Below are 16,942 nucleotides of genomic sequence, written 5' to 3' on the forward strand. Positions count from 1 at the left end.
TAGCTTTGGTGGCTTGTGAGCTAAGCCCACAGATCACTAGAATAAATAGGCTATGGTGCTCTACTGAGTAGCGGTGCCTCGTCATAAAGGGATTTCCTTATAATTGGGAAAGGCTGATGACATTCCCTTTGAAGTCAATTAGACATATTCCTAGTTGCGTATTAATACATTCCCTCTTCTGAAGCTGCGCAGATTTACCATGTCGAGTAACAACCCCTGTGTATCTAATATGTCATATCTGCCATGGTGGTTGCCAGTCAGCTTTTCCAAAATCAAAAATAACAAGGAATTGGCTGAATGGTCATTAACCCCTTAAGGACACAGCCCGTTTTCGCCTTATGTACCTGGCCATTTATTTCAAAACTGACATGTGTCACTTTATGTGGTAATAACTCCAGAATGCTTTCACCTATCCAAGCGATTCTGAGAATGTTTTCTCGTGACACATTGGACTTTAAGTTAGTGGTCAAATTTGGTCAATACGTTCAGTGTTATTTGTGAAAAACACAAAAATTTTGGGAAAATGTGTAAGACATTTTTCTGAATTTAAATGTATCTGCTTGTAAGGCCTTATTCTCACGCAAACTGCAGCGTTTTGCACGCGTTGCAGTTCTGTGTGTAATCAGTGAATGGTGCGTGGCTGCATGATTTCCACGCATATGCCATCCTTATGACACGCGGTTTTTATGTTTAGAAAAATAAATTAAGGATGTGCTATTATTTTTTCCTTCATTTCTTTATCTACTGTTGCACGAATCACGCGCGACACACGGAAGTGCTTCCATGTGCTGCGCGTGATTTTCACAAACCCATTGTCTTAAATGGGTGCATGATGCGTGAAAAACGCCCAAGTATAGGACATGTCGTGAGTTTTTCGCAGCTGACACACGCTGCGTGAAAATCACGGAATGTCTGAACGGCCCAATTCACTAACAAAGGTCCGTGCGACGTGCATGATTTTCACGCGCGTATCACGGATGTTGAACACGTTCGTGTGAATAAGGCCTAAGACAGATAGTATTACCACACAAAATAGTTAGGGTATGTTCACACGGCAATGCAAAATACGTCTGAAATGACGGAGCTGTTTTCAGGCGAAAACAGCTCCTGAATTTCAGAAGTTTTTACAAGTGCACGCGTTTTTCGCGGCGTCCATTACGGACGTAATTGGAGCTGTTTTTCAATGGAGTCAATGAAAAACGGCTCTAATTACGTTCCAATAAGTGTCCTGCACTTCTTTGACGTGGGCGTAATTTTACCCGCCGTCTTTTTACAGCGACTCGTAAAATTACAGCTCGTCTGCACAGAACATCGTAAGACCCATTGCAAGCAATGGGCAGATGTTTGCCGACGTATTGGAGCCGTCTTTTCAGGTGTAATTCGAGGCGTAAAATGCCTCCATTACGTCTGAATATAGGTCGTGTGCACATACCCTTACTAGTTCACATTTCCCATATGTCTACTTTATGTTTGCATCATTTTTTGATCATTCTTTTATTTTTCTAGGACGTTACAAGGCTTAGAACTTTAGCAGCAATTCCTCACATTTTCAAGAAAATTTCAAAAGGCTATTTTTTTAGGGACCAGTTCAGTTCTAAAGTGACTTTGAGGGCCTTATATATTAGAAAATCCCCATAAATCACCCCATTTTAAAAAGTGCACCCCTCAAAGTATTAAAAACAGCTTTTAGAAAATGTATTAACCCTTTAGGAGCTTCACAGAAATTACAGCAAAGTGGAGGTGAAATTTACAAATTTATTTTTTTTGCAGAAAATCAGTTTTAATCCATTTTTTTCTGTAAGACGGAAGGTTTTACCAGAGAAACGCTGCTCAATATTTATTGCCCAGGTTCTGCAGTTTTTAGAAATATCTCACATGTGGCCCTAGAGTGGTAAGAAGCAAAGGAGCACTTAGTGGATTTAGGGGCCTCCTTTTTATTAGAATATATTTTACTCACCATGTCAGGTTTGAAGAGGTCTTCTGGTGCCAAAACAGTGGAAACCCCCAAAAGTTACCCCATTTTGCAAACTACACCACTCAGGGAATTTATCTAGGGGTATAGTGAGCATTTTGACCCCACAACATTTGTAGAGCAGTTTCTCCTGAGTAAAACAATACCCCATATGTGGTCATAAATGGCTGGTTGGACACACGGCAGGGCTCAGAAGGAAAGTCCATTTGACTTTTGGAGCTCAAATTTAGCTGGAATGGTTTGCGGAGGCCATGTCGCAATTGCAAAGCCCCTGAGGGGACAAAACAGTGAAACCCCCCAAAGGTGACCCCATTTAGGAGACTACACCCCTCAAGGGACTTATCTAAGGGTATAGTTAGCATTTTGACCCCACAGGTTTTTTGCAGAAATTATTGGCATTATGCCGTGAAAATGAAAATCTACATTTTTTTCAATAAAATGCAGGTTTAGCTAATTTTTTTTCATTTCCAGAAGGACTAAAGGGCAAAAAGCACCCCAACATTTGTATAGCAGTTTCTCTTGAGTAAAACAATACCCCATATGTGGTCATAAACTGCTGTTTGGACAAACGGCAGAGCTCAGAAGGGAAAGAGCGCCATTTGACTTTTGGAGCTCAAATTTAGCTTGAATAGTTTGTGGAGGCCATGTCACATTTGCAAAGCCCCTGAAGGGACAAAACAGTGGAAACCCCCCACAAGTGACTCCATTTAGGAAACTACACCCCTCAAGGAACTTATCTAAGAGTATAGTGAGCATTTTGACCCCACAGGTTTTTTGCAGAAATTATTGGTATTAGGCTGTGAAAATGAAAATTAAGTTTTTTTCAATAAAATGTAGGTTTAGCTAATTGTTTGTTCATTTCCACAAGAACTAAAGGAGAAAGCACCCCAACATTTGTAGAGCAGTTTATCCTGAGTAAAACAATATGTGGCCATAAACAGCTATTTGGTCACACGGCAGGGCTTGGAAGGGAAGAAGTGCTATTTGGCATTCAGAATTTGCTGGATTGGTTTGTAGAGGCCATGTCACATTTGCAAAGCCCCTGTGGGACCAAAACAGTGGGAACACCCCAAAAGTGATCCCATTTAGGAAACAACACCACTCAAGGAACTTATCTAACGGTATAGTTAGCATTTAGACCCCACAGGTTTTTTGCAGAAATTATTGGAAATAGGCTGTGAAAATGAAAATCTAATTTTTTTTTTCCAATAAAATGTAGGTTTAGCTAAAAAAAAAAAAATTCCACAAGGACTATAGGAGAATAGGCACCCCAACATTTATTACGAAAGTTCTCCTGAGCACAGCAATACCCTATATGTGGTTATAAACTGCTATTTGGACATACGTCAGGGCTTAGAAGGGAAGGAGTGCTATTTGGCATTCAGATTTTGCTGGATTGGTTTGCGGCACCCTGTCGCATATGCAAAGCCCCTGAGGGACCAAAACAGTGAATACACCACAAAAGTGACCCCATTTAGAAAACTACACCCTCAAGCAACTTATCTAAGGGTATAATTAGAATTTTGACACTACAGGTTTTTTGTCTAAATTTATGCTGGGGGTGTTCGGTGGAGGTGAGGTTAGGGTCTGTAGAGACTGGTCAAGTTCTTCCTCATCTTCTGCACTAAACTTTCACTTATGTAAAATTGAACTGGGCAGCTCTAGCATTGGAGAAATTTGTCAATCTGACTTGAAAAGGCAACATCCTATGACAAAATCTGTGCCACAATGAAAGTCATTGAGCTCCTTATTTATTGCACCTACTAGCAATGATTGGGGTCAAACCTACTGATTAGAAGACTATCAATTTTTGGAAATGTACTGGATGGTTGAATGATATCAGCAGTTTTAATAAGCTGCACTTTTAGAAGATGTTGACTTTAGCTTCCATCAGGCGTGTCTATGGGAGAGTATTGCTATAGACTAGTTTACTGCATCTGAAGAACATATATAAATAGGACAAATATATTTCAGATTAAAGGCTAAAAAACAAAGGCAGGTAACATGAGCAACTCCACCACTCATTTTCTGCACTTATGCATGGCCGCCCAGTGTGCATTTCATTCCTTCGGTGCTTGTTGGTAAAAGTGCCTTTACCATTCCCTGATCTTGAGGACCACAGCTACAGGAAGAAAGCTTTGCTTGTTTTTCCTTCAGGATCAATTGCCTAGTCTTCCATTTATGGATTGGATATGCGGTTATTATGGGTGTATCCTAGTTGTACAGAGCAGAAATGCCCAAGTTATCCTTCGTGACGCCTCAACAAATATAATAGAATATGTATTGGAAAGTTGGAGAATGAGGTTTACTTGGTTTGTTCATTATTGTTCAATGAATTGCATCTTCCTACAATATGTCTCTAGGTAGATGGTCAGTCTGGTCATTTATGCTGCAAGTGGAAGACTAGCCTCCATTTAGTGAACAATCTTCTACTATTACTCTACCACAAAGCAATAGGTTATGTTATGCCATGATATTGCATCACTTATTAATATAATGTTGTCATTACGCCAGGGGTTGACTATTACAACAAGTTGATTGACGCTCTTCTTACAATGAATGTAACTCCACTGGTGACGCTTTATCATTTTGACATGCCTCAAGCCATAGAAGACCAAGGTGGATGGACCTCTGAGAAGACGGTAGAAGTCTTTGAAAAGTATGCACATTTTTGCTACTCTACATTTGGCGACAGAGTAAAACTTTGGATTACCATTAATGAGCCGTATGTTTTTTCCAAGCTTAGCTATGAGCAAGGATTACTTGCCCCAGGAAAAGGGGAACCAGGTGTTGGTGCTTATCAGTCTGGTCACAACATGTTAAAAGCCCATGCCAAAGCGTGGCATACATACAACACCTTTTTCAAAGAAAAGCAAAAAGGCCTTGTCTCTATTGCTCTAGATTCTGATTGGGCAGAGCCTTTGGACCCCAATTCTGTAGATGATAAAGAAGCATGTGAGCGATATTTAACATTTCGCCTCCATTGGTTTGCAAAACCTATCTTCATTGATGGAGATTATCCTGCAGTGATGAAATCAGAGATTTCCAGAAAGAGTAAGGCGGAAGGATTGACAACCTCTAGGCTCCCAGAATTTACAGATGACGAAAAAAGTATGATAAAAGGCACAGCCGATTTCTTCTGCCTGAACTATTATACTACTCGAAAAGTCATACCTCTAAAGCAGCGTGGACCAAGTTATGACTCTGACATGGGAGCAGAAGGAATAAAGGATCCAGAATGGCCTGAATCTGGAGTAGAATGGCTAGCTGTTGTTCCTTGGGGCCTACGTAAACTGTTGGCTTACATAAAGGTATGGAGTTTTTTTTTATTCTTGTGGTAATATATGGAATAACAGACAACAGTTATATATGAGTATTGTTCAAAGTTGACTAGATTTGCAATAGATTTAGATACATTGGGTGATATATGTTATACTATAATATTATGTCATCTGATATTATAATTCTAGCTATATAAGAAGCTAAAATATGTTCATTATTTGAACCTTTCACTCAAATTCCGACAGCTGAAGACCTGCTCATTGTCCTAGGATGGAGATGGGATCATTTGCAGGTTATAAAGCTGAGAATGAAGTTGCATGACTTATCAAGGCTTATTTTTTTCGAACCAACACATAGAAAGTCCAGAATTCCTAATGACCGGTCAATTGTCACGATAGTCCCAGACTCAATTAAAATCCAGAACTGCAGTATAGTCTAAGGCCTCATGCACACAACTGTAGTGGTGTGCATGGCCGTGATTTTTGTCTCGGACTGCCGCAGAGTGGAGCGGGCCGCGCGCAAATCGCGGGCCGTGCACATAACCGTGTGCATTCATTTCTAGAAGCCTGGACCGCAAAACACGGTCGTAATAAGACATGTCCTATCTTTTTGCGGTCCAGGCTTCTGGGAAATGCACGGACCGTGGAAAAGGCGGTCATGTGCATGGGCCCATAGAAATGAATGGGACCGCAATTCACCCGCAGATTTGCGGGTGAATTGCAGCCACAAAAACACATTTGTGTGCATGGGGCCTAAAGGTTTCAGGATCTAAAGCACAATTCTCCAGTAGGATATATCCCAAAAGAACTTAACCCAACCTCCACAGTATACATGAGTAATTCCTAACATTTTTTACTATGGGGACACCCCTGTAAATTTAGCATCCTCCTGAGGAATTCCTGAGACTATCCCAAAAAGTAAAAGTAACAGTTCTTGCTATCTCTGAACCTCCAAGAAACACCACTGAATCCTTGTTGGGACCTACCAGCATAGATAGTAAGTACTATCTTTGTACAACCAAATTCTATAGAATGCTTACCCTAGATGGGCTTGAAGAACTAAACTATAGTAGGTAGCACATGAGATGTAATGGCTCGCCAATGTTGGATACAGCAACTCACCGTCAATGGAGAATTTCCATTAATGTTCATAGAAATGAAGAAGAAGAAAGTATTCCTGTCTTATATTTGGACTCCTGCTCCCAAACGGTGATTGGCAGGGGTCCTGTAACTGTAACTCCTCCATCATATATTTTTGGCGAGGGAGCTTCAATGGTACTGTATGGAAAACAAAGTCTATACAGTGTTTCCATTGTGTCAATGGTAGTTTTTTGCACCTTATAATTGACTGTTCCGTCATATACACATACTGTAGATGTGCAGCAATTGCAAAGGACGTGCATTTATCCTATATTTAAATATAAAAGAGATATCAACTACCACACTCAATGGGGAATGTGATCGTAATGAAAAGACCAGCTTCTGCATCTCCTAATTACTTCGATGCCACTACACTATCTGGATAAGAGGCCGTACACACAATAGCAACATAATTATAAAATATCACATCTACTATGTCTTCTAGCAGCTACAGATAAGGACTGTACTTCAGATTAATGATGCTCTTCTATGTATTGCTCCTAATGATACTGGCTCCATTGCAAGATTGTTACTCCTAATGTTTAAACGCTATTTCTGGAGGATATTTGCAAGAAAAAAACTGCACCATTTAAAACGTAGACCTAAAGATGTCCAGAAAATTACAGGTTTATAAGCTGAACGTCAATAGCAAAGGCTATTTGAGGCTCTATTAAGGGGTAATATTCAACATTGCCACTTGTAAAATAACATATTTTACTAATAATTGTCATGGTTTTATGATTGATATATAAAAATGGACAGTTCTAATTGGCAAGCCTGGCAGCTAAAAGATGTCTATTGATCTAACCTGATATACTAGCATTTAATACACTGGAAGTAGTCCATATGGGCATCTTATGTAAGAACTTGTTTTAATAGGTTACAGGAGATGGAAAAATATGAATCCATTTGAGAGAGATACTTACTTTGTATAGTAGAATAAATACATTTTATAGTAATACACGTCTGAAACTAATCAGAACTATTTGACAGCAAAATATACTTTTATTTTTTTCCATTAAAGTGTGTCCCATCAGGACAACCCCTGTCTATAAGTCTCCATCCGTGTGAAAACCTTTCTTACATATATTACTTCTGTGTTCAGGCTGCAGTGTGTCATTTCAGTTTGTTGTCATACATTGAACCTCATTTATCAAAATAGAATAACTAGCATTGTTGCCCATATCAACCAATCAGAGTTCAGCTTTCATTTCTTGAACTTCAGGGGTGTACTACTGGAGGGGAAGTGTTCCTAGTACATGTAAAACGCCCCCTAGGCATTTCATGGGATTAAATAATAATAAAAAAATGTATGCAACTATGGAGGGCTCATGGCATACTGATTTATTATTGATGGCAATGGTCACAGTATGAGCTCCCCCTAGTGGTGGCTGCAGACAAACAATATTATCATGTAACTTTATGGCTGTGTGAAAGGAAGCTGGGGATCGGGAGCTCTGTATCAGACAAAAAGGAGATCAATTATTTTGCCCTAAGGCTGAGTTAACACGGGCCGGATACACTGCGTAATAGCACGCAGTGTATCCGCCCTGTCTGCCGCAGGGAATTCTGGGCGAAAAAGTGCTCCAAACTGTGGATGAGGCCGGCCCTCTGACGTCATCCACCCCAGCCTCCTGGGATGACGTTTCATCAATGTGACCACTGCTACAGCCTGTGATTGGCTGCAGCGGCGGTCACATGGTTAGCATCATCCCAGGAGGATGAAACACAGACTCCTAGGTAAGTTTAATATTTTATTTTTTTCTGAGTTCCATATTTTGCGGCGGGATCGCTGTGAACCTGCCGCAAAAAAACAGAACCACTGCTAGTTGATGCGGGATTCACATCCCAATTGAATTGGGAAATCCCGCAACACATAAGCAGCATTTACGTAAACACAGTTGACATGCTGCGGATTGAAATTCCGCCCTACAGCTCAATTTCTGAGCGATATTTCTGCTCAGTGTTTACGCAGCGTGTGGATGAGATTTGTTTTACCTCATCCACTTTGCTGCTATTGTATTTGCTGCGGATTTTCCGCAACTAATTCCGTTGTGGAAAATCTGCAGTATTTACGCAACGTGTGAACTGGACCTAAACCACCTCCCTTATCCCCTGCATTATCCCAAACCACCAGGAATATTAGGTGTTAACTAGGGTTACTAATCGTTTGTAAATTCCTGGATAGACTATATAATAGGGAGAGGGGGGCATTATACCACCTCTACTGTGGACACCAATTCAGAAGGGTGGAGGACAGTGTGGCGTGCGCAGTAAGCTATGACAAATCTATCGACTAATGCACAGATACAGTGCCAGAACCAATCTCAGAACATATATACAGCGCTAGACCCAAACTCAGTACATATTTACAGCACCAGAACCAAGCTCAGTACATAACTACTACACTAGAACCAAGCTCAATACATATATACAACACCAGAACTAAACTCAGCACATAAATACAACACCAGAACCAAGTTCAGTACATAAATACAGCAGCAGAACAAAGCTCAGAACATATATATAGCACCAGAACCAAGCTCAGTACATATATACAGCCCCAGAATCAAGCTCAGTACATATATACAGCCTTAGAATCAAGCTCAGTACATAAATACAGCACCAGAACAAAGCTCAGTACATACATACAGCGCTAGACCCAAACTCAGTACATATATACAGCACTAGAAAAAAGCTCAGTACATAACTACTACACCAGAACAAAGCTCAGTACATATATACAGCACCAGAACTAAACTCAGCACATAAATACAACACCAGAACCAAGCTCAGTACATAAATACAACACCAAAACCATGATCAGTACATATATACAGCACAAGAACAAATACAGCTCGGTACAGTGATCATTTGCAAATTCAGTTTAACCCCTGCCATATAAGTTTGTACAACATAAAACTAAAGCTCCCAGTGTAGCCAGAACAATGGTATAAGGAGAATAAATATTTACATTTAATGACTCATAGGTGATGTCTTCTCAGATTGGAGTCCTTCTTTTTTTCTTTTCCATCAGGTCCAGACCTCCATGACGACGCCTCCTGGCCACGACCCATTTCTGCAGACTTTGCTGCTCAGCTGTCTTCGGCTCCTCCCTTTTCCAACATTTCTGCACCTATAAACTACGATAAAATTCTCATGGGGCCACACACTATGCCACTAAATATAATAGTATCATACACTGTGCTCCTGAATATGATAGTAACATACACTGTGCCCATGAATAATATTGTATCAAAGACTGTATAGTAAAGCACCACACACACACACACACACACACACACACACACACACACACACACACACACACACAATGCCCCCTGTAGATAGTGACACAGTGCCCCTCATAGAGCCCCTTGTTGATAGTGGTCTCATAGAGCCCTCTGTAGATAGTGCTCCCCATAGAGCCTCCTGTAGATAGATAGTGCTCCCCATAGAGCCTCCTGTAGATAGATAGTGCTCTCCATAGTGCCTCCTGTAGATAGTGCCCCCTATTGAGTCACCTGTAGATAGTGCCCCATGTAGATAGTGCCCCTGTAGTCTACAGGCTGTAAATAGTGCCCCCTGTAGATAGTGTTCCCTGTAGATCTGGTCCCCCATAAAGTTCACTGTAGATTCTGCCCCTTGTAGTGTCCCCTATAGATAGAGCCCCCCATAGAGTCCCTGTAGAAGGTGCCCCCCAAAGAGTCCCCTTTAGATAGTGCCCCCTGTAGAATTTGCCCCCAACACTGCCCACTGAAAAATAAAAGAAAAAACATTATATGCTCACCTGTCCCCATTCTCACGCTGTCCTCCAGCAACGCCAGGCCTCATCCAGCACAATGACGCAGCTGCGCGATGGCGTCATCGTGCTGACTGCATCATTGCTAATATGAAGATAAACTCGAGCACTCCGTTTAAATTTGCAATGATAGATTTATTCGAGATGAGGCAACAAATTGAGATTTGTAAAGACTTGCCAAACTGCAGACAAATGCAGAAATAATATATGAGAAACAAATTAAAAAATTGAGTTATCCTGTAGTCGTTTGTCTCCTCTAAGTTTCTCCATTGAGCTAGGAGGAAGGCATACTCCAGTCATCTGTTGTTACAGTCAAGGATGTATAGGTAAAGTATCAGCACATGAGATCACAAAGTCAGCGGTCAATTATCAATCAGCATGTAAGGCTAGTGAAAACAGTAGTAATATGTAGAACCTCAATCATCATGGTACCCTAATTCAATAATGCAGTTTTTTGTCTGCCATCTGTAATCACCTATTGCCACTGATCCCCTGGGAAGAGTAGTTGCTCAGGCGCTATGGTGCAGGGTATATGGCGTGCCAGTGAGTGGGATGGGAACCCTACCTACAGCACCCAGATCTTTTTAGCAGAGTGCCACAGATTATATTTTACAAATGCATCATTGCAAAAGCGCTGATTGGTGAGGCATCCTGTGCCTCGCCAGTCAATGCTAGACAAATCAATTGTATCTGCATCCTAAGGACGTGGATACAATTGTGTGCAGGGGCCGGTTCTCCAAACTGGCTGTGATTTTAACAACTGGTTCGGGAGAATCAGGGCGAACCGGCCGGATCCCACCCCTGCCGCACACAGAGAAAAGAGGAGATCCTGCTCTCCTATCTCTGTCTCTAGCACACCCTCAAAAGCAGCAGCAAGGAGAACATTATACAGCAGTAATAAGCAGTGTAGCTGTGAATCCAGCATTAGGGGTGAGCCACAAAACTTATGGCAACAGCATCTGTGTGTGTGTCTCTCTCGTCTGTCAGCTCCCTTCCTCTCTACATAGACTTCCATGGGCAGCATGTAACCTGATCTCTGTCAGCAGATAATCCTAGTCTCTCAACATGGATTTTAGCAGTGAAGTGGGAATAAATGATTACCACAGGAGGCAGGGGGAGAAGTTACTCCGAAGTGGAGAAAAGGCAATTTTCTCTAATAAAATATATTACAAAGTTTCTTATATTTGCTTAGACTATTGATTTATGCAAAGTTTGTTGAAACAAAGGTGACTATTTAAGTGAAATTCTCTTCATTTAGTATTTATGAATCTAAAGCAGAGTATTGGTCATTCATGGTTCTCTTGTATTTTGCCAGGACACATTTGGTGACCCAAACATCTACATCACAGAGAATGGATTTGCTCAGAGTGATCCTCCAATCCTCCAGGACACGCACAGATGGGGATATTTTCAAGAAACTTTGGTGGAAGTTTTGAAAGGTGAATCTTTTATTATTTTGGATTATAGCATGCTATAATGGGCGTTAAGGTGAACCCGCAGGTACAGTATATTAAAGTGGTATTCATGAAGACAGATTGTATTGCTATCAGCAAGGAGCCAGTGCCGGACATAATGCGGAGGCTCATGATCCCTCACCTCTATCTATACAAGACATAATTAAAATCCTGCATCGATTGTTTCACTAACAAGCACTGGACCAGTGAGTAGTGATTTACAGGCTTTTCTAGAGTATGATGGTCAATATATCATGTGCTGTGTAGCGTCTGCATAATATGTATACATATACTTACATAGGTGAAAAGAAAAACTGGAATCTCGCTTATCAAAATCCTACATTTGCCCTATCACAAGAGAGGTAAAACACATTAGAACAGCAGGTAGCTCAATTTTAATCTTTTTGACAGTAGTATTTCCCAACAATGATCAATCTGCATTATTTGTCATTTTTGCCTGTTTATATTGCTAAGAAAGCTTCCGTTTAGCCGGTAGGATCCTAAGTGTCTTATCTCTCTGTGATAAGATATATTATTATTGTGGTGAATGACTAAAGTAATAAGTGAGATAGTAAGTAGCATGCAGGTGCTTGTACGGTACGCTGCTCACTTGAATAGGGTCGTGCTGCAGTTCCCTGCATAGTGAGGGACCGGAGCGCCGCTGTGCAGGGAAAAAACGAAAATGGGATGAAGCGCTTAATCAGCCCTACGTTCCCTTCATGCTTAGGATCTATGGGGTCCCAGAGGTCAGACCCCTACCTATCATAAAGTGATGGCATGTCCTAGCGAATCCCCTTTAATAGGTTATTTATGAATCATCCCATAAGAAATAGACCCTAGTGATAAGTAATTTGCTCTGAAGTCATCTCCAAATGGGGTTGTCTTCTGCTGGATCATTGGGGGATCATTGACCATTATTGTGTCAGAGTCAGGGCCCACCGGGGGATCCTCTGGTACTCTAGTCGTCGAGTCCGACCCTGCATAACTCTTGGAATCAATGCCAGAGTCCTACATGGGTATACGTTTCCACAACCATACCTCAGTACCCAAACCAGACTTTCCATTTATCTCTACCCCTGTCCAAGTAAGAACTAAACTGTGTAACTAATATCTGACCTGCAACATAATTCACATGTATATTTCTTACAGTATTATTATGTCCCGGCAAATAAATGTTATTTTTGGTGTAGTGAAATGTTATCCAATATATTTTCTGTATCAATTCCTTGCAGTTTTCTAGATATCTGCTTCCAGTCATTCAATAGGAGTCGTCGTTGAGCTTCCATGCCCTATGTGGTCAATTTTAAAAAACATAGTGATCCCTCATTTTTCTTCTAATCTACAATGATTAAGATTTATTGGCATAATATGGAAAAACCCATTTAAGGGATTAACCTTTCCAGTATTTTGGTGTATAGAACCAAATATCACAACATGCCCTGTCAGACATATCATTCTACATTGATCTATTCTGATGTAGTGTGATTATCTTCCATTATGTCTATGGAGTCTCCTCCGCACAGACTGGAGAGGGCAGTATTCTTCCATGTCTCCGAAACTCTTATTTAAACGCCAACGTCTTTGAGACTTTTACAGAATTCCCTTAACTTCTAGATGCTAAGCGTGTACACCTGTCCAAAAGTTCTTCTAGGAAACAGAGATTAAGTCGATATGAAAAATGTTTTCATTTAAATAAAAAGCTTTTCTAGAACTTTCCATTCATTAACACGGCCGATTTATATAAATGACGGTAATAAACGCGGGATAAGAGCTGCTCTGCATGCAGCAAGGCCAGCTTTGTTCTAAACCGAAGCGCATCTGAGAATCCTTTTAAAGCCCGGAGACGCATGAAACGTACAGCACAGACCCCTGCTACAATCAGACACAAACACACATTTCCTACTTTCTGCGGATAGGAATAGAACAAGTAACTGGGATCCGAAAATGGGACATTTAAAGGTCTGGAAATATGCTGAGTCACACGAATATCCGCTGCTCGCTGCCGCCGAGCTAAAATGTAATACGTTCAGAATTTGGAGAATTTGAATTACTGCCAGGGATGATTTAGCTAATGCGCTGGGGTGGCAGGAGATGCCAGGACTACTGTTCTTCAGCTAAATGATCCCGAAAACTTCTTAATAACACCTAAGTAGTTCTACACTTACAAAGTCAGGACATGCAATGGAGCAAAATAATTACTATTCCAAATGTCCTTACAGAAATGGATCAGATACAGTAGCATCGGTCTGTCTGGAAATCTCCCTAATGTTATTTCATACACACCCGGATCTCATCACATGGCCATGGTACTTGTGTGTCAAAAGGCTGCAACTATGTGGTGCCTCCCTGCCAATCGTGATTGAATAGCTCCCGGACTGAAGTTCAGGGCGCGCCGTTTACGAAATCTAACAGAAAAAAAATTGCAACATGCTCCATCAGATGGCGTTTGTATGGAGCTGTTCTGCCCTAGAAGCGGGGGAGAATTACTCCATGCATACAGCACCTTACGCATGGTACGGCAGCACGTGGAGTCTCTGCAACTACGCAGTATGGAGCCGCCATACAACCTCTTGCTCACGGCTCTGCTGTGTGCATGAGGCCTAAACGAAAGAAGGTTAGCTCAGCATGTGTTACATGAGGATTTTCGTGCGAATTTCACCCTCTGAATTGCATTGCCTAGGGTGAAATCCACAGTTCATAATAGGGATTGAACTGACGGGCTGCGGATTAGAAGATCACAGAATGCCCTAAATATGCACAGATTTTATCCGCCACATGTGGATGGGTTTTTAAGACCCATCCACATGTATTTTACTGTAAATTTCTGCAGATTTTTCAATGCAGAATCCGCATTTAAAACCTGCAGCAATTACGCGTGTGAATTCACACTACGGGTATGTTCACACTATTTTGTTTTTCAATTGGAAAAATCCAACGTGGTTTTGCAGTTTCATCTGCCGTATGAACAATGGGGCGGTGGTTTTCACAGTAATTTAGGCACAGAAAGCGTGCGTTTTCACACCGAAGTTCATGTGAAAATCCGTTGCGTGAAAATGGCCTTAGGGTATATTCACACGGAGCAGATTTGTTGCAGAAATAGGGAGGTTCTTAGTGCGCATTTTGATCAAAAAGTGTTTGCCCACCTGCCACGACAATGCGACCTCTGTAAGGTGGGAACCTACGCTGCACATACACCCAGAACTGGGATTAAGCCTACATATATACCTGGGGATGGTAGGATCCAGCATTGAACTAATTAAAATCACCCAGGGCAGAATGGGAGAAGTGCAAGAACAAAAATGGAGGCAGTCACTAACCCCACATATATGAATCATGTAAACACAACAAAAGTTTGAACAGCACATTCCAACTAAATGATACAAAACGTGTATACAGGTGCAAGAACGCCTGTGACTGCAAATATACAGCAGAAAAATAAATGACGACAGCACACTGCGACACTAATGCCACCTAAGCCACTAAATATAAATAAATATGCATTACTGCTACTATATATATATATCTCTATCCATCTATCTATCTATCTATCTATCTATCTATATATATATATATATATATATATATATAAAATTAACTTTGTAATTACTTTTTATTAAAAAATTTTTTTACTTTTTAAGATACAGCTGCTTTGTATACTGTATATAGAGCAGCTGTATCTTGCGCTGAGACCTGAATCCGTCAAGTCAGCGGCACTGACTGGTTCAGTGAAAGCGAGTCCTGCGTGTCTCTATTATCGATCACCATCTATTGTCAATGCCTACGTATAAAGTGTTAGTGCCCACATAGTGCCATGGTGCCCATGTAGATAGTACCACACATAGTGCCCATGTGGATAGCGCCACAGTGTCCCCTCTAGATAGTGCCCATATAGTTTCACAGTGCCCATATAGATAGTGCCACACCCCCCTGAAGATAGTGCCACCCCTCCCTGTAGATAGCACTACCCCCCTTCCCTGTAGACGGCGTCATCGTGGCTCCCTCTAGGAGCGGGATCCCCAGCCAGAGCATCAGCCATATATGGACAGTAACGTCAAGGGCTTTCCCAAGACAGGAGTCCCTGGCCAGAGAGCTTGCATTACTCTGGCCATGACTCCATAGGTGAAAGTCTGACATCACTGCCCATGTATGGACAGTGACGTCAAGGGCTTCCCCGCGCTCAGCGTTTAAAGTAATGCTGTGCCTGGGGAGTCCTCAACGAGTGAGCAGGGAATTTTGAAGCAGTGAGCTGACAGTTCCTTGCTTCAGCGTTGGATTCAACAGTATCTGCTTCTTGAGGACGCAGATACCGTTGACATGGGACATACCAGCGGGAAACTGCCTGGAATCTGGGACTGTCCCACTGAATCTAGGACACTTGGGAGATATGGATACAGGTTTCAGCGCTAGATAGAGTTGCTCTATATACAGAATACAAAGCAGCTGTATCTCAAAAAGTAAAAGTAATTTTAAATAAAAAGTAATTACAAAGTTGCACCAATCACACTGATATATTTTTAGAAATAAAGTAAAAACTTTTTCAAAGGTGTACGTAGCCTTTAAAATCCAAGATGCAGTTGTATCTATTAATTTAATATTTTACTAGGGACTTTAATTTAACATCTGACTGCACTAAAAAAACGCTACGAAAAATGCCACGAAAACCACAAAAAAATGCAGCAAAATACTGTGTGTGAATTCAGCCTAAGAGGAATTGTCAAATTTATTAAAGATGTATCGTAATGGTTTTTTTTAAGCAAATAATTGCTTTAGATGTACGCCATCCATGAGGTGTATCTAGGGAGTTGTACCTAATTTATCATGCCACAAGCACCACTTTAATAAATGTTGCACCATTTTTGCTGTCTCGTAAAGTCATGCATCTTACAACTCTAAATAAATCAATCTCCCCCAGAGTTTCCAATTGTAGACCAGGGCTGGACATATTCCGGGTAGCCAGATCTAGCCAGTGAACTGTATTGTAAGGCGTAGACGACCATGCTTTTCAATAACAGCCTACACCTTACAATACAGTGAACTGGCTAGATCTGGCTACCTGGAATTTGTCCAGCCCTGATCTACATTGGGAAACTCTGGTGGAAATGTAATATATATAGTTATTGGGTAAAGCAGCGTTCTTCTAAAGCCATCAGGTGTCACTGTTGTTCTCCATATATATATATTTTTGCGATTTGAAATATCATTATGGATTTAAAGAGCATTTCCCAGAAAAAACAAACAATGTATGCCCACAAATTGTGTAAAGTAATATTCATTTGATCTGTTTTTGAGTTAT

At 41.1% G+C, this 16,942-nt stretch overlaps 1 protein-coding gene across 6 annotated transcripts in view; it reads left to right on the top strand.

Moving 5' to 3' along the window:
- Nucleotides 1-16,942, top strand: part of LOC142749990 (cytosolic beta-glucosidase-like) — a 93,974-nt gene that overhangs the window by 71,034 nt on the left and 5,998 nt on the right. For all 6 annotated transcript variants that reach the window (XM_075858669.1, XM_075858677.1, XM_075858710.1 and 3 more), the window contains exons 4-5: nucleotides 4,487-5,283; nucleotides 11,511-11,634. In XM_075858669.1, coding sequence (XP_075714784.1) covers nucleotides 4,487-5,283; nucleotides 11,511-11,634 — 921 coding nt within the window. The remainder of the gene's footprint in view (nucleotides 1-4,486; nucleotides 5,284-11,510; nucleotides 11,635-16,942) is intronic.

The sequence above is a fragment of the Rhinoderma darwinii genome, chromosome 1 (genome assembly GCF_050947455.1).
Source record: "Rhinoderma darwinii isolate aRhiDar2 chromosome 1, aRhiDar2.hap1, whole genome shotgun sequence".
NCBI lineage: Eukaryota > Metazoa > Chordata > Amphibia > Anura > Rhinodermatidae > Rhinoderma > Rhinoderma darwinii.